The following is a 16126-nucleotide window of genomic DNA, read 5'->3' on the forward strand; positions in this document are numbered from 1 at the left end:
GCGCACAGGGCCTGGGGCTGGCGCCCTCTAGAGGGGACAGGCCCTCCTGTCCCAGTGCCCACCCCCCTGAGCCAACCAGGCAGTCCACCCTGCCCTGGGGCTGGCGCAGAGGGGAAAGGCTCCATCTCTCAACTGGAATAATTTCTGTTGCTAGTAGCGATGGCAGGCAGGAGCTCTCTACAGATGGCTGCTCCCGGGGGCTGGCAGCCTCCCCGTACATGAGCCTGAGGGGCGCCCAGCCGCCCATGAAGAGCTGGGGGCCCCTTGAGTGGAGTTTAATTTACCAGCCCACTGGAGCAGCGGGTGAAGGGGGTGGCATTCAGAACAGTGCAAAGGGCTGGCAAGGCTCTTGGACGGGTGTGTGTGGGGGGTGTACGGGGATGGCTGTGTACGGGAAGGATGGGTAAGGCTTTAAATCCTGATTTGAGGCCTTCAGTATCTCAGCCAGAGGTGCTGGGTCCATTGCGGAAGTAGGTGGGTGCTGTTCTGTGGCCTGCGATGTGCAGATCAGACCAGATGAGCGTGATGGTCCATTCTGGCCTTGAAGTCTATGAGCCTATGTTGGTTGGGGCAGAGCAGCGGGGGTGGGACGGAGCTAGGCGTATGGGGAAGGGTGATGGGGGGGGTAGATGGGTGTGTGTGTGTGTAGGGATAGAGGGGTGGGTGGAACAGATAGCTATAGAGAAGGGTGTGTATGGGGCTAGAAAGAGCAGGCTGTATGGGGATGGAGAGGTGAGCTAATCAATGCGTCAAGCACGCCCGGTGGAGGAAATGCCAGGCTAAAGGGTACCTGTAATATTGACCCTGGCAGTTGTCCTTTCCATGATCTCCTATCCAACTGGGTCATCACTGGGCACTGAACTAAAATCTTCACAGCCACAGCCCAGACCTTGGCCTCTTGAGCTAAAGGGCTCGCAGAAGTAGGTTGTTATCCTCTGTATAGCGCAGACTGCCCAAGGAGGGCAGCTCACTCTCACCCACCCGCCTATTTGCTACAAGGTTGGGCATTTGGACTCCTGGCTTCTATCCTCAGCTCAGGGCATGGGGGGGTCTAGTGGGGTGGAGCAGGAGGGGGGCTGTGAGTCACGGCTTTTTGGGGCTCTCCTTCTCAAGGAGGGGCGTGGATCTAGTGGGGTAGTGGACGGACTGGCAGTGAGGACTTGTGGGGTCTAGTGATTACACATCACACAGCCAGGTGCGTGGCTTGTGCACAGCTGTGGTGCATGAGGGGTTTTGTGACTCAGTTTCTCTTTGAGTGGCTGGCTCTAGGGGTTACATTGCTTGGCCTGGCGCAGGGGGTAGGGGCTGGGGCTGAATGTGCCATCAGGCATTGATCAGCCATCAGCGCGCATGACTGGAAGATCCTAGGCTGGAGCACTAAGGCCCAGTGCGGGCGCGAGGGGCAGGCTCGTGGGTTGAACAGGGTGGTTGTCAAGGTTGCTCCTGGGACGCCCAGGGACACAGGCCCTGGTGACACTCCACCTTGCAGAGACGTGCTGGCACTAGCTCTCCTTGAGCTCGCGGGCTAGCCGGGGTAGCACAGGCAGCAGCATGGGCTAGCAGCGCCGCGTGCAAACCCATCTCCCCCCACCCACAGACCCAGCATGGCTGCCCCATGCCACGGCCGTGCCACCCCAGCTAGTCTCACGCACTGGCTCCATGAGTTAGATTCGGGGGGGGGACAAACTTACTGACCCTTCGAGCTGTGTATGACAATCGTCAGCTGTCCGAGCCGGGGCGCGCCTGCTGGGGCTTTGGCCAGCCGAGAGGGGCCTGCCGGGGCTCCAGCCCTACTCCTGCTGAACCCCTCCCTGTTGGGCCAAAGCCAGAGGTGCTGCGTGTGTGTGGGGGTGTAGTCATGTGCCCCCCGCACACACACACAATTTTTGCCAGGATTTGCTGGCCTCACATGGTGCCGTTGGGCCCCCTCCCTGCACGTCAGTTACTGGAGCCACCAAGCTGGGAACTGCAGCCATGGGGAGTGGCCGCGGCAAACAGCTAAGAGCTGCAGGGAGGGGCTGAGGGCAAGTGTGTGTGGGGGGGATGTGACTCAAGCTGTTGGGGGGAACCTTTAAATTGTGCCCCCCACTCTCAGCAGGTAGCAGTTGTCTCTGGCAGAAGCCCCTACCCCCACCACCCGCCACAGGGCAGAAGCCCCGAGCTCCCCTCTCCCCCCAGTCTGGTAGGGAGGGGGTGTTGCTCCCTATCTGATACTGGGCCAAACCCGGCCGTGGTTTTGTCCGGTATCAGCCAGGGGACGCTGTCTTTACCAGTGCGCCGCTCCTCCTGCGGTGTGGCCTCCCGTGCATGGGTCCAGGCCATTCCAGCAACATGTACATGCAGGGGGTGGGGGACAGGACGGATGCAGTTAGAGCAGCCCCAGGTTATTGGGATGCAGGATCCAACATGTTCCAGGACCGTGCGTGGCCACTGTAGGGAGTCGGGACATCACTCCAGCTCCAAGTGCAGCCGTACCCAGGCACTGCAAGCCAAGGGGGCTCCCAGCCCAGCATGGCTGGCTGAGCCTGGGCGACCCTTCAAGTGTAGGTTGCCAGAGCTGTGTTGCTCAGGGGTCTGACACATCCTCTGCCCCCCTGACCCCGGTGCAGCCTCAGCTGGACGCATACTGGGGCTGTTGGCAGCCTGGGCTCTCACCTCTCACTTGAGCTTGGCTTCACCACGCTGCCCTAAGAGCTCCCTGAGGAGCTTTGCCAAGGGACTAATACACCTCAGCTTGCTCTGAGTGGGCTGCGCTGTGTCCTGGCAAAGCCCCCCGGAGTGCGTGGCTCCTGAAGCGTGCTGTGACGAGCGCATGGCTGGAGCCAGCAGGCCGGGTCGTGGAGCTGAAGAGCTGTGGAGCTCACCCTTGTGGGCGCCTAAGTGGTGGGCTTGGCAGAGGCGTGGGGATCCTGCTGCGAGCCGGTGTAGAGGCCAGGGTAGCACACGCCCTGTCAATAGGGGACGGCCCTTGAGAGCGGCAGCGCGGCAGAGTGGAGTGACTGACATGGTAACAACGTGTGTGTGTTTAGTGGCCTCCCACTAACATGGGTTCGGAAGCGCAGAGAACTATTATCCGCAGAGAGTTGAAAAGGGGAGACCAGACCCATGATCTCCCAGCCCAAAGACCGTCCCCTAGGCCCTAGGCAGGGGTGGGTCAGTCCTAGGCCAGGGTGACGGGGCTGAGAGTCATGCGGCAGGCACAGCTGCAGAGTATTGTATTAATTCTCTTACCGCACAGAGGGAGCTGAATTATTAACGGCCCCAGCAGTGTCACGAGCTGGTGGGAGCGGCTCAAGGAGCTGCCATGCCAGATTGCAACGTCCTTCAAACATTAGCGCCAACCCCTGCTCCCCAGCCAGGGGCTCCTGCCGCGCTCTGCCCGTTAACACACATCTCCCCTGGTGCTGAGATGTGGTTGCTTCTGGAGTGGGGGCAGGGGCTGTTTACACAGGGATCTCTTGCCTGGTGCTGGGACACAGCCTCCTGTGGGGTGGGGTGCGGAGGGGGGGGCTGTTTATTCTGGGGGCCTGCTGTGGAACGTCCCAGCTAGTAACACCCGGGCAGCACTTCACTAAGCATCTCCGCCCAGCGCCAGGCAACTGCTCCGCTCTGGGTTTGGAGCCAGCTGCCTCAGGGCTGAGCTGAGACCTGGCACCTCATGCAGCAGCCAGGCGCCCTGGTCCTGGGGACAAGCCTTAGTGCCAGTCAGTTGGTGTGCGGGTGAAGGGAGCCCCCGTCTGGTCAGTGTCAGCAGTGCTGCCTGGGGGATGCAGGTACCAGTTGGTCTGCAGGTACCCACAGGATCTGTCTGGGAGATGGTGCCCTGTATTCAATCCCCTGCCCTCCCTAAGTCAGCCAGCCCCCCGCCCAGGCCCAGCTCAGAGCCAGCCCCCCCAGAGGGGAAAGACCCCATGACTCATTCCCTCCGATTCCGATTCCATGGAATCTCACCCTAGCTCGCTGCGCTGCCTGAGCTGACAGCAGCATGTTCGATTTGCATAGCAGCTACTTGTAAGCCACGATTTGCCTTTCAGCCGGGAGGGTGGGAATGTTGAACGTGGAGCCTGGAGCCAAAGTGAGAGCGATGCTGCGCCATCTGCACCCGCTGCCCCTGCTATCCCAGCCCTGGACCCCCCCCCAGCTCTGCTGGTGCCCCTTAGCCCTGCCCAGCAACAAAAGGCTGCTGGTTGGAACTGATGGGCTTCGGCTGAGCTGGGTTCACCCCACAAACAGGCAGCCACACCAGCGGCAGTTCGGAGTCTCTCCAGCAGGGGGCAGGCTGCCCCCAATTCTCTGGTCTTGTCACAAACTCAGCCAGGCCAGCAGTGAGCGGTTAGTGAGATGAATTTTATTGGCCAGCTGGAGCCGGACCCTCAGGGACCCCAAGTCACTGAGTCCTTCCCAAAACGGCCTTGACCCTTCCAGCCCAAGAGGGCGCTGGGGAGGGGCCCTAACGGAATCCCGCTTGGCAGCTCCTGCACCGCAGACTGTCCTCACGGATGTGAGGTTTGTTCCCATGCCCTCAGGCAGGGGGGGAAGGGATCTACCCCCTCCCCCAGCTCTGGGCAAACAACCCTGTAAACATCTGACACCCCTCCCCCCCTAAAACCCAGCATGATTGCTTTGGTCGCTACCCACTGGGTGCCCCCTCTCACCACCTCTCCATGCGGTGCCCCCATAGAGTGCCCCATCCAGATCGACACGAGGATGGGGGTCGCCGGGAGCAGGGATGGGGGCAATCCATGGCTGGTGATACCCCTGATTCCCCCCCTGCTCTGAAGGGGGGAGGGGCGTACGTATTTGGGGGCAGGGATTGGCAATTAAGACAATAGAAAAGAAACCTGATTACGCATTAGACTAACCCAGGGTTCAAGCAGCACGAGGAGCCCCCTCAGCTGAGGGGTCCTCTGAGACAGCATGGCAGGGGAAAGGAGCCCCTCCCCCCCTGCAGCCAGGGGCAGGACCCAGGAGCTCAGGTGGGGCACTGTTCTGCCCCAAGGGAGAAAGGAGTCATGGTTGAGCCGGGAGTGGGGGGCAGCAGCTATTGGGGGGCATAGAAAGCAGTGGCAGCCTGTGAGGAAGGTGCCCCGCAGAGTTGGGGGGTACCTGGGCTGGAGGCGTAGGGGGACAGCACCCCACATGGTGCAAGGGGGTAACTGGGCTGGATGGGGCAGCACCTCCCGGCAGTTGATGGGTATAATGCAATTGGCAGCAGAGTAAGTGGGATGGGAGGGGACAGCACCTCCCCGGCAATGCTTAGCCTCTGAGATCAGATACCCCCTGATGGAGGCAGAGGGAACTGCACCCCAGGCTGCATGATGCTGAGATACATGTGGGACTTCTTTGTACAGTTATGAACTATCTGGGTTACTCCAGACTGGCCACTTTGCATCGCTGCCCTCTGGGGGGCGGGGAGAGCTGATTGTGTCCATGAGCTCAGGAGCTAAAGGACGGGGTCTGACATGCCTGCAGCCTGGGCTGGAACTGGACCGGACTGCAATAGACACACAAATGGAAGGCCTTGCATTGGCAAGGGCCTGCCAATGGGCCCACAGGACCCTGCAAGGCCAATGCAGCTGAGAGCAGGGACTCTCTCCAGCACTCCGCAGGGAGGCAGAGGGCAAAGACCTGGAGCCGGAAACAAAGGGAGAACAGGGGTAAGCAGCAGGGACAGAGAGCAAAACAGGGTCTCAGGACAGCAGGACATGCTGGGGTCCTGGCTCCCACCAACACAGGCTCTGGCCTGAGGACCCTGCGACGCTGGACCCCAGGTGACTAATCAATGCTCCATCGGCCTGGCCAGGCTGCCCGGCCTCGCTGCAGATCATCTCTGGGTGCGTCGCTCCCGGAGAAGGGAGAGTCTCTACAGCAGTCTGATGGCAGCTGGACTGTCTGGAGCTCACGGGGGGAGAAGGGGGGTTGGCACCCAAAGGCCCAGTCCTGGAGTTGCTGAGGCCACATGGGTGCCTGGGGAAAGTGTGGGTCTGGCACACCACCAGGGTCACAGCCAAAAGACTGTGTAAAGACTGGGGCATAACACAGCCCTGTCAATCCATGACAGGTGCACAGACACCCCCTGGTAGCGACAGAAGGAATTGCACACCAGGCTGCATGATCCACAGGCTTCCCTGATGGTGGTGGAAGGAACTGCACTTCCCCCATAAGGTGCGTGACTCTGAGGCTAAGCAGGACTCCAATAGGGATTGCAGGACTGGGTTGGGGGAGAGAAAAAAGCTGGTGCGTCTCCTGCAAGCAAAGGGTTAAAAGTGGGCATGGCATGCCCTTAAAGTGACAGTGTGCCGGCTGCATCCGACACATTGGGGGGCAGGTCTCTGTCCGGAATGGGGGAGGGGAAGCAGAATGCAGCGGGGGGGGGGGGAGGGGAGGCGGGGCCTATTCGATTTCCAGGATGAGGTCATCCCCCTCTAGGTTCATGTCCGGTTTGACATAGATCTTTTTGACTGTGCCGGCCACGGGGGAGTTGACTACGGTCTCCATCTTCATGGCGCTGAGCACACAGAGGGGCTGCCCCTTGCTGACCTTTGCCCCCTCCTCCACCTTGATGTCGATGACCTTGCCAGGCATGGGGGCCCCAATCTGGCCCTTGATGTCCTTCAGCGCCTTGGGGTGGAAATGCATCTCCTGGGGGGGCGAGGCAGAGAGACAAGGTTAGTCAACACATCCAGGGGTAAAAGTAGAAATAGGGACTTACCAGTACGGGGCTGTGTTGGGGCCAGCTCTGGACCCTGGAAGGGGCAGGGATAGGGGGGTCAGAGCCAGCCCCAGCCTGCCCTGTACCGGTAAGTGCCTCCCGCTTCCCAGTGCTACCGCCCCCTCCGGTGCTACCGCCCTGGGCCTTTTAAACTGCTGCCGGAGCCCCCGGCTGCCGCTGCTACCCCAGGGCTCCAGCAGCAGGGCTCCAGGAGCTATTTAAAGGGCCCAGGGCTCCCCTACCTCTACTGCCCTGGGTCTTTTGAATAGCCCCCAGAGCTCTGCTGCTACTCCAGGGCTCTGGGGGCTATTTAAAGGGCCCAGGACCCCCCTGCTTCTACCGCCCCGGCCCTTTAAATAGCCCCTGGAGCCCCGCTGCCGCTACACTAAGGCTCCAGCAGTGGGGCTCTGGCAGCAATTTAAAGGGCCTGGGGCTCCAGCCGCTGCTGAGAGCCCCAGGCCCTTTAAATTGCCACCTGGGGAAGCCGGGCCGCCCTGGTACAGCGCACCGGCTCTTGCTGGTATGCCGTACCGGGGCGTACCGGCTTACTTTCACCTCTGAACACATCTCATGCAACAAGGCTTAGATCGGGCCAGACCCGTGTGTTCAGCCTGCAACATCAGACCCAGAGGCTCTTCCAGCCCAGTATCTACCCCCTTGGCACCTTCATGGCTTGTGTGTCCTTGACCAGGATGGAGCGCAGCTGCCCATTGAGTTCGAAGAAGACCTCACGTTGGCCAGCCCGGTTCAGGTCTCCCAGAGCGAGGGCTTTGATGTGCAGGGTCTTTCCACGTTCCAGCTCCACCTGCAGGGGGAGACAGAGAGTGGTGAGGCCCACAGGGCTTCCTGAACCTGCAGAGAGTTGGGAGTCAATCACTCTCGGGGAGGGGCCTGCCTTGAGTGTAACTGACACGGTGATGTTTCCTGAGTCTGCAGAGAGCCTGAGCTGATCACTCCAAGAATGGGGAGCCACCCCACCTGGAACTCCTCCCAGTGTCCCACTGATCCCAAAGGCCCCCCAAACATAGGCCTTGATAGTCTCCCTTAACCCTACACCCCACAATCCCCAACCCTCCCACTTCAAACTTCTCCTCAGGCTCCCTTGGCCCCTACTCCCAGGTCCAACCAGCTCCCTCAGAGCCTTATGTCCCGCCATAGAGCCCAGGGTGCAGGTCTCCCCACCCCAGTCTGGTCCCTCCCACCCTGACTCGCACACCTCGAACTCCTCAGCGATCTTGGGCCCCTCCAGGAAGAGGCGGGTATTGAGGCACTCGACGGGGCCAAAGGTGGCCGTGAACTCCTTGAACTCGTCGAACACCTTGGGGTACATGGCGGCCGAGAGCACGTCCTCGGGGGTGATCTCCTCCTCCTGGTGCCGCGTGCGCAGTTCCTTCTCCAGCTGCTGGAAGTCCAGGGCAGGCAGCGAGGCCCCCGGGCGCCCCTCAATGCGGGGCAGGTCCTTCAGCACCTGGGGGGAGAGCGTCAGGATTCCATGCTGGGGGGCTGGAGCAATGGGAGCCCAGAGGAGGGGATACCCCACCCCGTCTCGTGGTCCCCATGGCTCACCTTGTAGTGAAAGGGCTCAGGGAGAAGAACCTGATCTAACCCTGTCCCCTACATGCCCAGGATTCCCCTGCAGCCCCACTCCACCCATTGCCCAGCCCCACCTTGGAGCGGAAGGGCTCAGGGAAGCCCCCGTAGGGGATGCCGATGTAGCCCTGCAGGAACTCCACCACGGAGAGCGGGAAGGAGAGCTCGTCTGCCATGGCCTCCACCTCCTGCCGCGACAGGTTGTTCTGCACCATGAACTGCGCCAGGTCCCCCACGATCTTCGATGACGGCGTCACCTGCACGGGCGGGAGACAGGTCAGTGCGGGCAGGCCCCTGTCCTGAGGCTAGTCGGAACTGGCGCCCCCTAGAGGGGAAAAGCCCCATGTCCCATTCCCCATCCTCCCGAGCCAGCCAGGCCCCCTGGGTGGGTTCAGAGCTGGCGGCTCTAGAGGACTGTGGGCGGCTCTGACCTTGATGAGATCCCCCAGCAGCTTGTTGGCTTCGACGTAGGCCTTCTTGACCTGCTTGAACTTGTTGCCCAGCCCCATGCTGTGGGCCTGGAAGTGCAGGTTGGTGTACTGGCCGCCCGGGATCTCGTTCTCATACACGTCGGCGTTGCCCGACTTCATGGTGGCCGTGCAGTCGAAGGCGGCGTACAGGCCCCGCGCCATCTCCCAGTACTCGCTGTAGTCAAACACCTTCTCCATCTGGATGCCTGAGGCAGGGGAGAGGGAGGAAATGGGGCTCGTCCGGGCTGCAGGGGTCGAACTTGGCCCACCCTGGTGGGTAGGACAGAGGCGGGGCGCTGGGACTATCCACGGCTCCACAGAGCATGGGGGCAGAGCTGGGCCACGCATCGTCCTGGCTCTTTGCCCTAGCCCATCTCATGCTGTTCTGAGACTGGATCGGGACAGATGCCTTGTCTGACTCTGCGCCCTCCCTGCTCTAAGCACTAGATCCCCTTCCCCTCCCGGAGCCAGGCGTAGAGCCCAGGGGCCCTGGCTCCTGCGGCTAGTACCTGTGTCCTGGCTGGTGCCCCGGGTGCAGGCCACCAAGGCGCCCATGCTGGGCTGCGAGGTCATGCCGGACATGGCGTCCACGGCCACATCGACGATGTCAGCGCCGCCGGCGGCGCAGGCGAGCATGGAGGCCACGCCCGCCCCGGAGGTGTCGTGGGTGTGGATGTGGATGGGTACCTCGGGGAAGCGCTGGCGCAGCGCCCCCACCAGCAGCTCCGAGGCGCGCGGCTTCAGCAGCCCAGCCATGTCCTGCAAGGGAGGAGAGGGCTGAGTGTAGGCGTGGGGGGCAGGAACAGGGGGAGGGTGGGGAGGGGTGAACAGGGTAGGGAGCAGGGAAGGTGCAGGGGGAACTAGGTGTGTGTGGGGGGCAGAGACGTGGGCAGAGGCTGTGGGAGTGGAGGGGGGAAGGCTGGGGCAGGAGGGGATGGGGAGGCAAGTAAGGCAGGGTGAGTGAGCTCCGGACACCCTCCCCCGTGCCATGATGCCCCCCAAAGAGTGGCATCTCAGTCCATGATATCCTGGGCTATGGGTCCCCCCAGGCTTTGCTCCCCAGTGCTGCCAGTGCCCCCACCCCGCAGCCCCCGGCTACCCCAGTCCTGGGCTCCCCTAGGTACCTTGATGCAGAGGATGTGCGTCCCCGCTTTCACCAGCTCCTCGGCCAGCTGGACGTAGTATTCCAGCGTGTATTTGGTGCGGGTTGGGTCGGCCACGTCTCCCGTGTAGGAGATTGCGGCCTCCACCACCCCCCCGGCTTGCCCCGCCGCCTCCATCCCCAGCAGCATGTTGGGCAGGTAATTGAGGGAGTCGAAGACACGGAAGATGTCCATGCCATTCTCCTTTGCCACTTCACAGAACCTGGGGGACCAGGGTCACCCGGTGAGTCCTGGGGGAGAAGGATCCCCATGGGGACTGGGTGCCAGGCCCCCCTCATGTAAAGTTATCCCTGCTGACCCACCCCACAGGTCTGGCCTCAGGGTGAGTCAGCCAGGTGACTCTGGAATCCCACCCCATTTTCTCACCCCCTCCCCTGGGGGGTCTGAAGCCCTGACCCTCAATCCTATCCCAGGCTTGAGCTCCCCCGCCCAGCCCGGCTGATGCCCTGTCAGCCTGCCCCGCCGGCTCACTTGAAGACGGAGTTGTCGGGGTAGTTGGTGTACCCCACGGCGTTGGCCCCCCGCAGCAGCATCTGGAAGGGGATGTTGGGGATGAGCTCACGGAGCTCCTGCAGCCGCTGCCACGGGCACTCATACAGGAAGCGCATGGCGACGTCAAATGTGGCACCTAGGGGGCGGGGCAGAGAGGTGAGTAGGTGTGACTTGCCCCCACCCCCGGTGTTACCCACAAGTTCTCCCCTCTGCCCTGCCCCCCACCCCAATCCCATGGTGGGTGTTCCCTAGAGGGGAAAGGCGTGTGTCCCATTCCCCCCCCCGGGGACAGCCAGTTCCCCACCCTGGGGCTGGATCAGAACCAGTGCCCCCTAGAGTGGAAAAGTCCCAGGTCCATTCCCTGCTGGGCCCTTGAGCCAACCAGTCCCCTTGCCCTAGGGCTCAATCAGAGCCAGCGCCCCCTAGAGAGGAAAGGCCCCATGTTCATTCCCTGCTGGGCCCTTGAGCCAACCAGTCCCCCTGCCCTAGGGCCGGATCAGAGCCAGCAGCCCCTAGAGGGGAAAGGCCCCGTGTCCTGCTCTTACCTCCCCAGTTCTCAATGCTGAAGAGATTGTTGAAGTTGTGGGCCACGAAGGGCGAGATCTTCTTGAGGTCATGTGTGCGGACACGGGTGGCTAGCAGGGACTGGTGAGCATCCCGGAAGGTCGTGTCCATGAGCAGCAGCCCAGGGTGCTGCCGCACAGCCTTGGCAAAGCCCTGGGGACCCTCCCGGAGCAGGATATCTCGGAAGCCAGTAGGGGGGTCACCTGAAAAGTGGGGGGCAGATTCCATTGCTGTAGGGTTCCAGAGAGACCCCCTACACCGCTCCCTGCAGCCCCCCAGGGTGTCGTTACTTAGCCTGGGAGGAGTCACTTATACTCAGCACTGCTGGCACTAGGGGGTGCTGTGCTGCAAGCAGTGGGGTGGGGACGCAATAGGGGGCGCTCTCCCTTACTCACAGTCAGGGACTGACCCCAGCATAATGCTAGAGGGCGCCAGGAGAGGGGTCCCTGTATAAACAGCCCTTGCACCCCACCCCAGAGGCGGCTGCATCTCAGCACCGGGATGGGGATCCCTGTATATGACGTGCTCTGTGAGGCTGACGCCTGGTAAATCTTTTCTGTCTCCAGCTTGCCTGGGACCAGCTCCATGAAATGGATCGGACAGCTGAGCTGTGGGCCTGAGGTTCCCAGCGCGTGTGTGACCGATGCGCAGGGCTGGCTTTAATTAGCCAGGATGGCAGCCCCGTCGGGTTATTAGCACAGTTTATTTCTTTGTCAGCCGCTAATCCTCAGCCTGAACCAGGCATTAAGAGAATGAACAACGGTGGCTTACATCTCATTAAGGTTCTCCCGAGCAGCCTGTTAAATCCGTTTTGAGCTGATAGACCCCTAAGTGCTCCCTCCCCGGGCCAGGGAGCAGCCTGGAGAATACAGCACAGCAGTCACCGAACTGGGAGCGCTGACTCCCAGCCCTCCCCCCGCCAACCCACTAGGCCCCACTGCCCTCCGAAGGGAAGAACAGGGCAGAGAAAGGCCCTGACTCCTGGGAGCGGGGGAGGAAGTGGAGTCCAGCCACAAGGGCGGAAGGGAGGGCACATGGCACAGGGAACCCAGGCATCCTGCTCCCCCTTACTCCATCCATGGGGAACAGAATGGGGCCATCGTGCGGGGGAGGGGCCCGTGGGCTGCAGACCCAGTGTGTGGGAGGTGCCGGGGGTGGGGCAGGAGAGGAGGGGACTCACCCAAAGGCACAGTGGGCACGACTGGATCAATGGGAGATGGGCGGGCCTTGACAGGGATGGGCGTGATGGGGCCGTTGACCATCACGTGGCCTGGAGAGAGAATGTCACAGTTAGAGGGCACAGCGCATGGAACACAGCCTGGGCCAGGTATCCCGCCTCCCGCTGTACCAGCTGGGGATCTCGACCCGGGGCCCACCCCACCGTACCAGCCAGCGAACCCACCCATGGCCCTTCTGCTACAGAACCAGCTGGTGATCCCAGGCCTGAGCCTGAGGCCGCAGTACAGGATGGACATCATACCCATGGCCCTGACCTGTGGTACTGGATGGGGACTCCACCCCCTGACAACCCACAGATGGCCCCAACCCACAGCACCAGCTGAGGATCCTGCCTTCTGGGGGGCTCCTGCCTTCTGGGCCTACCCCGCAGTGCTGGTTGGGGATCCTGCCCCTGGGGCCAAACCTCATGATACCAGCCTGGGATCCCACCCATGGCTCTGACCCCACAGATCTAGCCCATGGCCCTGTGGTACAAGACGGGGACCCCCATACCTTGGGCCTGACCCCGCAGTACTGGAATGGGACCCTGCTCGGGTCTGGCTGGGGAGCCCACCCATTGGTCTGAGCCTGTGGTCCCAGCTCGGGGCCCGTACCCAGATAACGTAGCAGCTTCTGGGCCCTGTTCTGGACCGGGCGCAGATTGAAGAGCTCAGGGTTCTCGTCGATGAACTGTGTGTCTACCGTGCCCCGCAGGAACTGGTCATTGCTCAGCACGTTTTGCAGGAAGGGGATGTTGGTCTGGGAACAAACAGTAACAGGCTATCAGCACAGCTCTGGCATCCAGTGGGTTAAATCCAGGCATTAACCCTTCCCCTCCTGGCCCCAGCAAGCCCGGGCCCAGAGCTGGATGCTAGGATGGAGAAGATGAGACCTAGCACTGTCTATGCTGGGGCTTTGGTTGGCCCCAGGGTGTGAATTTTGTCACCCCTCCCTACGTTTTCGGTGCAGACCAGGCCTGAGGCTCTGAGAGGGAGGGAGTTGCCCCGATTGTTACTGACATAGTGATGCTGCCTGAGTCTGCAGGGAGCCTGAGTTGATTGCTGACAGCTGCCCCAAGTTTTACCGAGTCAGCCGCCTTCCTTCCCCAAGGGATTATGTCCTGGCCTGCTGCCAGGGTGATGGACCCCGGGAGAGGCGCTCCGAGGAGAAGTAGCTGATTAGTAGAGCCTCTTACTCTCTTTGAATCAAATACGTTACAAGGAGGGGGGAGAAAAATTGTTCTCCTTAATCTCTGAGATAGGACAAGAAGCAATGGGCTTAAACTGCAGCAAGGGAGGTTTAGGTTGGACATTAGGAAAAACTTCCTAACTGTCAGGGTGGTTAAACACTGGAATAAATTGCCTAGGGAGGTTGTGGAATCTCCATCATTGGGGATTTTTAAGAGCAGATTAGACAAACACCTGTCAGGGATGGTCTAGATAATACTTAGTCCTGCCTTGAGTGCAGGGGACTGGACTAGATGACGTCTCAAGGTCCCTTCCAGTCCTATGATTTAATTCAGTTCTCTCTGCTCCCAGCCAATCAGCTCTCATCGCGCTGCAAATACTGCTAACAAATCTAATGACAGATCAAGGCCCATCTAGTACAAGATGTGACAATGGTGGCATGGTCTGGTGGGTTAGAGCAGAGGGTGCTGAGAATCGGGACTCCTGGGTTCTGTCCTCTGCTCTGGGAGGTTAGTGGTTAGAAATATGGGGGGAGAGGAGGAAGGGAACCAGGACTCCTCGGTTCTATCCCTGGCCCTGGGAGAGGAGTGGTGTCTAATGGTTAGATCGGTGGGGGGTCATGGGTGATGGAAGTCAGGATGCCTGGGTTCTATTCCCAGCAGCACAGCTGTCCAGCTGCTTGTGTCCAAGGGATGGGGAGGGGCAGCTTGTGCATTGAAGGGGAGAATGAGGACTGGCTGCTGGATGGGAAAGGCTGGAGTAAGCTGAGCCCCCCTGAGCGTTGTCAGAGCTGTCAAGAGGGATTAGACTCTGGGGAGCTGGACTGTGTCTCATGGGCTGGACAGAACAGTTGCTGCTTGGGGAAGGGCAGAGCACAGGGGTGCAATGGGGGAATCTGGGTATTGCAGAGTGGGGCTCAGGGGTCAGCAGCTACACTGGGCTCTCCAGCCCCATAAACACTGGGGCAGGGCATGCTAGACTCCCCAGGAGCCTAGCCTTGAGGTCAAGGTGAAAGCGCTCTGGCTCTCACAGGCACACAACCACAGCATAGGCTGGAAACAGTAAAAGATGCAGGACTGAATCTAGCCAGAAGAGGGCAGTGCCTCTCTCACACACCCCCTTACACAGAAGGGGAAACTGAGGTCCTATCCCCAGCTCTTGGAAGGGAGGGGAGGTCTAGTGGGTTAGTTCAGGGGATGCGGTTAGGGAATGGGATCAGGGCACCTTGGTTCGCTGGCTCTGCAAGAGAAGAAGGGTCTAATGGTTGAGCAGGGGGTGGGGGTGGGAACTAGGACTCCATCCCCATCTCTGCTGCATGACCCTGAGCCCACCTTGTCCTCTCCCTGCACCTCCCATTTCCCACTCTGCCATGGCGACCCTGACCTGACCTGCGAAAACCACAACGAGCCCTCTGTGAGCAAACCCCTCCTCTCCTAACAACTCCATCATTTAATGTGCTGCTGAGGCCCTGAAACAGCCCCCTCTGGCCATGGCCAGCAATCCTGGCGCCTGGCGCTGCACGTTGAGAAGCTAAAGGGTTCCTGATCCCAGGGGAAAGGCCTTCATCAGGGATAATTATCCTGCTGAGAACTGATCGCCCTGCTCAGTGCCATCACCCAGGGATGGGGATATGGGCGCTGTGCCCTCCTTTCAGTACCCGCATGCCCACTCCTCTGCCTGCATCGAGAGATGCTGCACTTCTTCTGTTCACTCGTGTGTTAAGGCCCAAATGATGCTGTCTGCAGCTGGGCTCCCCCACTGCTGCTACCTTACCTGTACCCAGCACCTGATTTCCAGGAGACCAGCCTCCTGGGCTCTGTTCCCCACTCTCTCCCTGACTCACTACCTCAGGGCAACCTTGCTGTAGTTTTTCAACGGGAGATGGAAAAACCATGAACTCAAAAGAAACCCAAGGCGAAAAAGCAGAGCTGGGTTCTGTCACATACACAGAGCAGGGCTGATTCACTCCAGCAGAGGGCAGCAGGACAGCTAATACACACTTCAAATAATGCCTGCTGCACTAGGAGCTGCTGGGAAGTAGGGATAGAACCCAGGAGTCCAAACTCCCAGCCCTGCCGCCCCCGCCCCCCGCTCTAACCTGCTAGAGACCCATTTCCCTCCTAGAGCAGGGGGATAGACCCCAGAAGACCTGGATTCTCAGCCCCCGCTCCCTCCAACCCACTAGACCCCACTCCTCTCCCAGAGATGGTGATAGGACAGACATCATTCCCTTCCACGATTCTGGTTAAAAGAAGAACAGGAGTACTTGTGGCACCTTAGAGACTAACAAATTTATTAGAGCATAAGCTTTCGTGGACTACAGCCCACTTCTTCGGATGCATATAGAATGGAACATATATTGAGGAGATATATATACACACATACAGAGAGCATAAACAGGTGGGAGTTGTCTTACCAACTCTGAGAGGCCAATTAATTAAGAGAAAAAAAACTTTTGAAGTGATAATCAAGCTAGCCCAGTACAGAATAACCTCCCCGGCCAGTCAGTTAAGGAGGTGCCAAACCCAGGGCTCCTGGGTGAGATTCTGTATCCCACTAATGGCTCATTAGCAGCCCCAGAGTGGGCCCAGCTCGGCAAATGTAATCCTAGCCCTATATTAGCTTTACTACGGTTCCCTTCCCCAGAGCTCTTGGTGGGGGGTAGCAGGAGGCTGTGCCTCACGGAAGGACAGGGGGGCTTAGAGGGGTGAAGCTGGCTTAGAAGGGCAG

At 60.3% G+C, this 16126-nt stretch overlaps 1 protein-coding gene across 4 annotated transcripts in view; it reads right to left on the bottom strand.

Moving 5' to 3' along the window:
* Window positions 1–4326: 4326 nt before the first annotated feature.
* PC (pyruvate carboxylase) overlaps window positions 4327–16126 on the bottom strand; it is a 254067-nt gene continuing 242267 nt past the window's right edge. For all 4 annotated transcript variants that reach the window (XM_034776012.1, XM_034776013.1, XM_034776011.1 and 1 more), the window contains 11 exons: window positions 12824–12968; window positions 12172–12261; window positions 10973–11194; window positions 10407–10563; window positions 9897–10137; window positions 9282–9531; window positions 8734–8978; window positions 8380–8559; window positions 7929–8180; window positions 7377–7517; window positions 4327–6642 (listed from right to left, as the gene is read on the bottom strand). In XM_034776012.1, coding sequence (XP_034631903.1) covers window positions 6394–6642; window positions 7377–7517; window positions 7929–8180; window positions 8380–8559; window positions 8734–8978; window positions 9282–9531; window positions 9897–10137; window positions 10407–10563; window positions 10973–11194; window positions 12172–12261; window positions 12824–12968 — 2172 coding nt within the window. In that variant the 3' untranslated portion in view covers window positions 4327–6393. The remainder of the gene's footprint in view (window positions 6643–7376; window positions 7518–7928; window positions 8181–8379; window positions 8560–8733; window positions 8979–9281; window positions 9532–9896; window positions 10138–10406; window positions 10564–10972; window positions 11195–12171; window positions 12262–12823; window positions 12969–16126) is intronic.

The sequence above is a fragment of the Trachemys scripta genome, chromosome 7 (assembly GCF_013100865.1).
Source record: "Trachemys scripta elegans isolate TJP31775 chromosome 7, CAS_Tse_1.0, whole genome shotgun sequence".
Taxonomy (NCBI): domain Eukaryota; kingdom Metazoa; phylum Chordata; order Testudines; family Emydidae; genus Trachemys; species Trachemys scripta.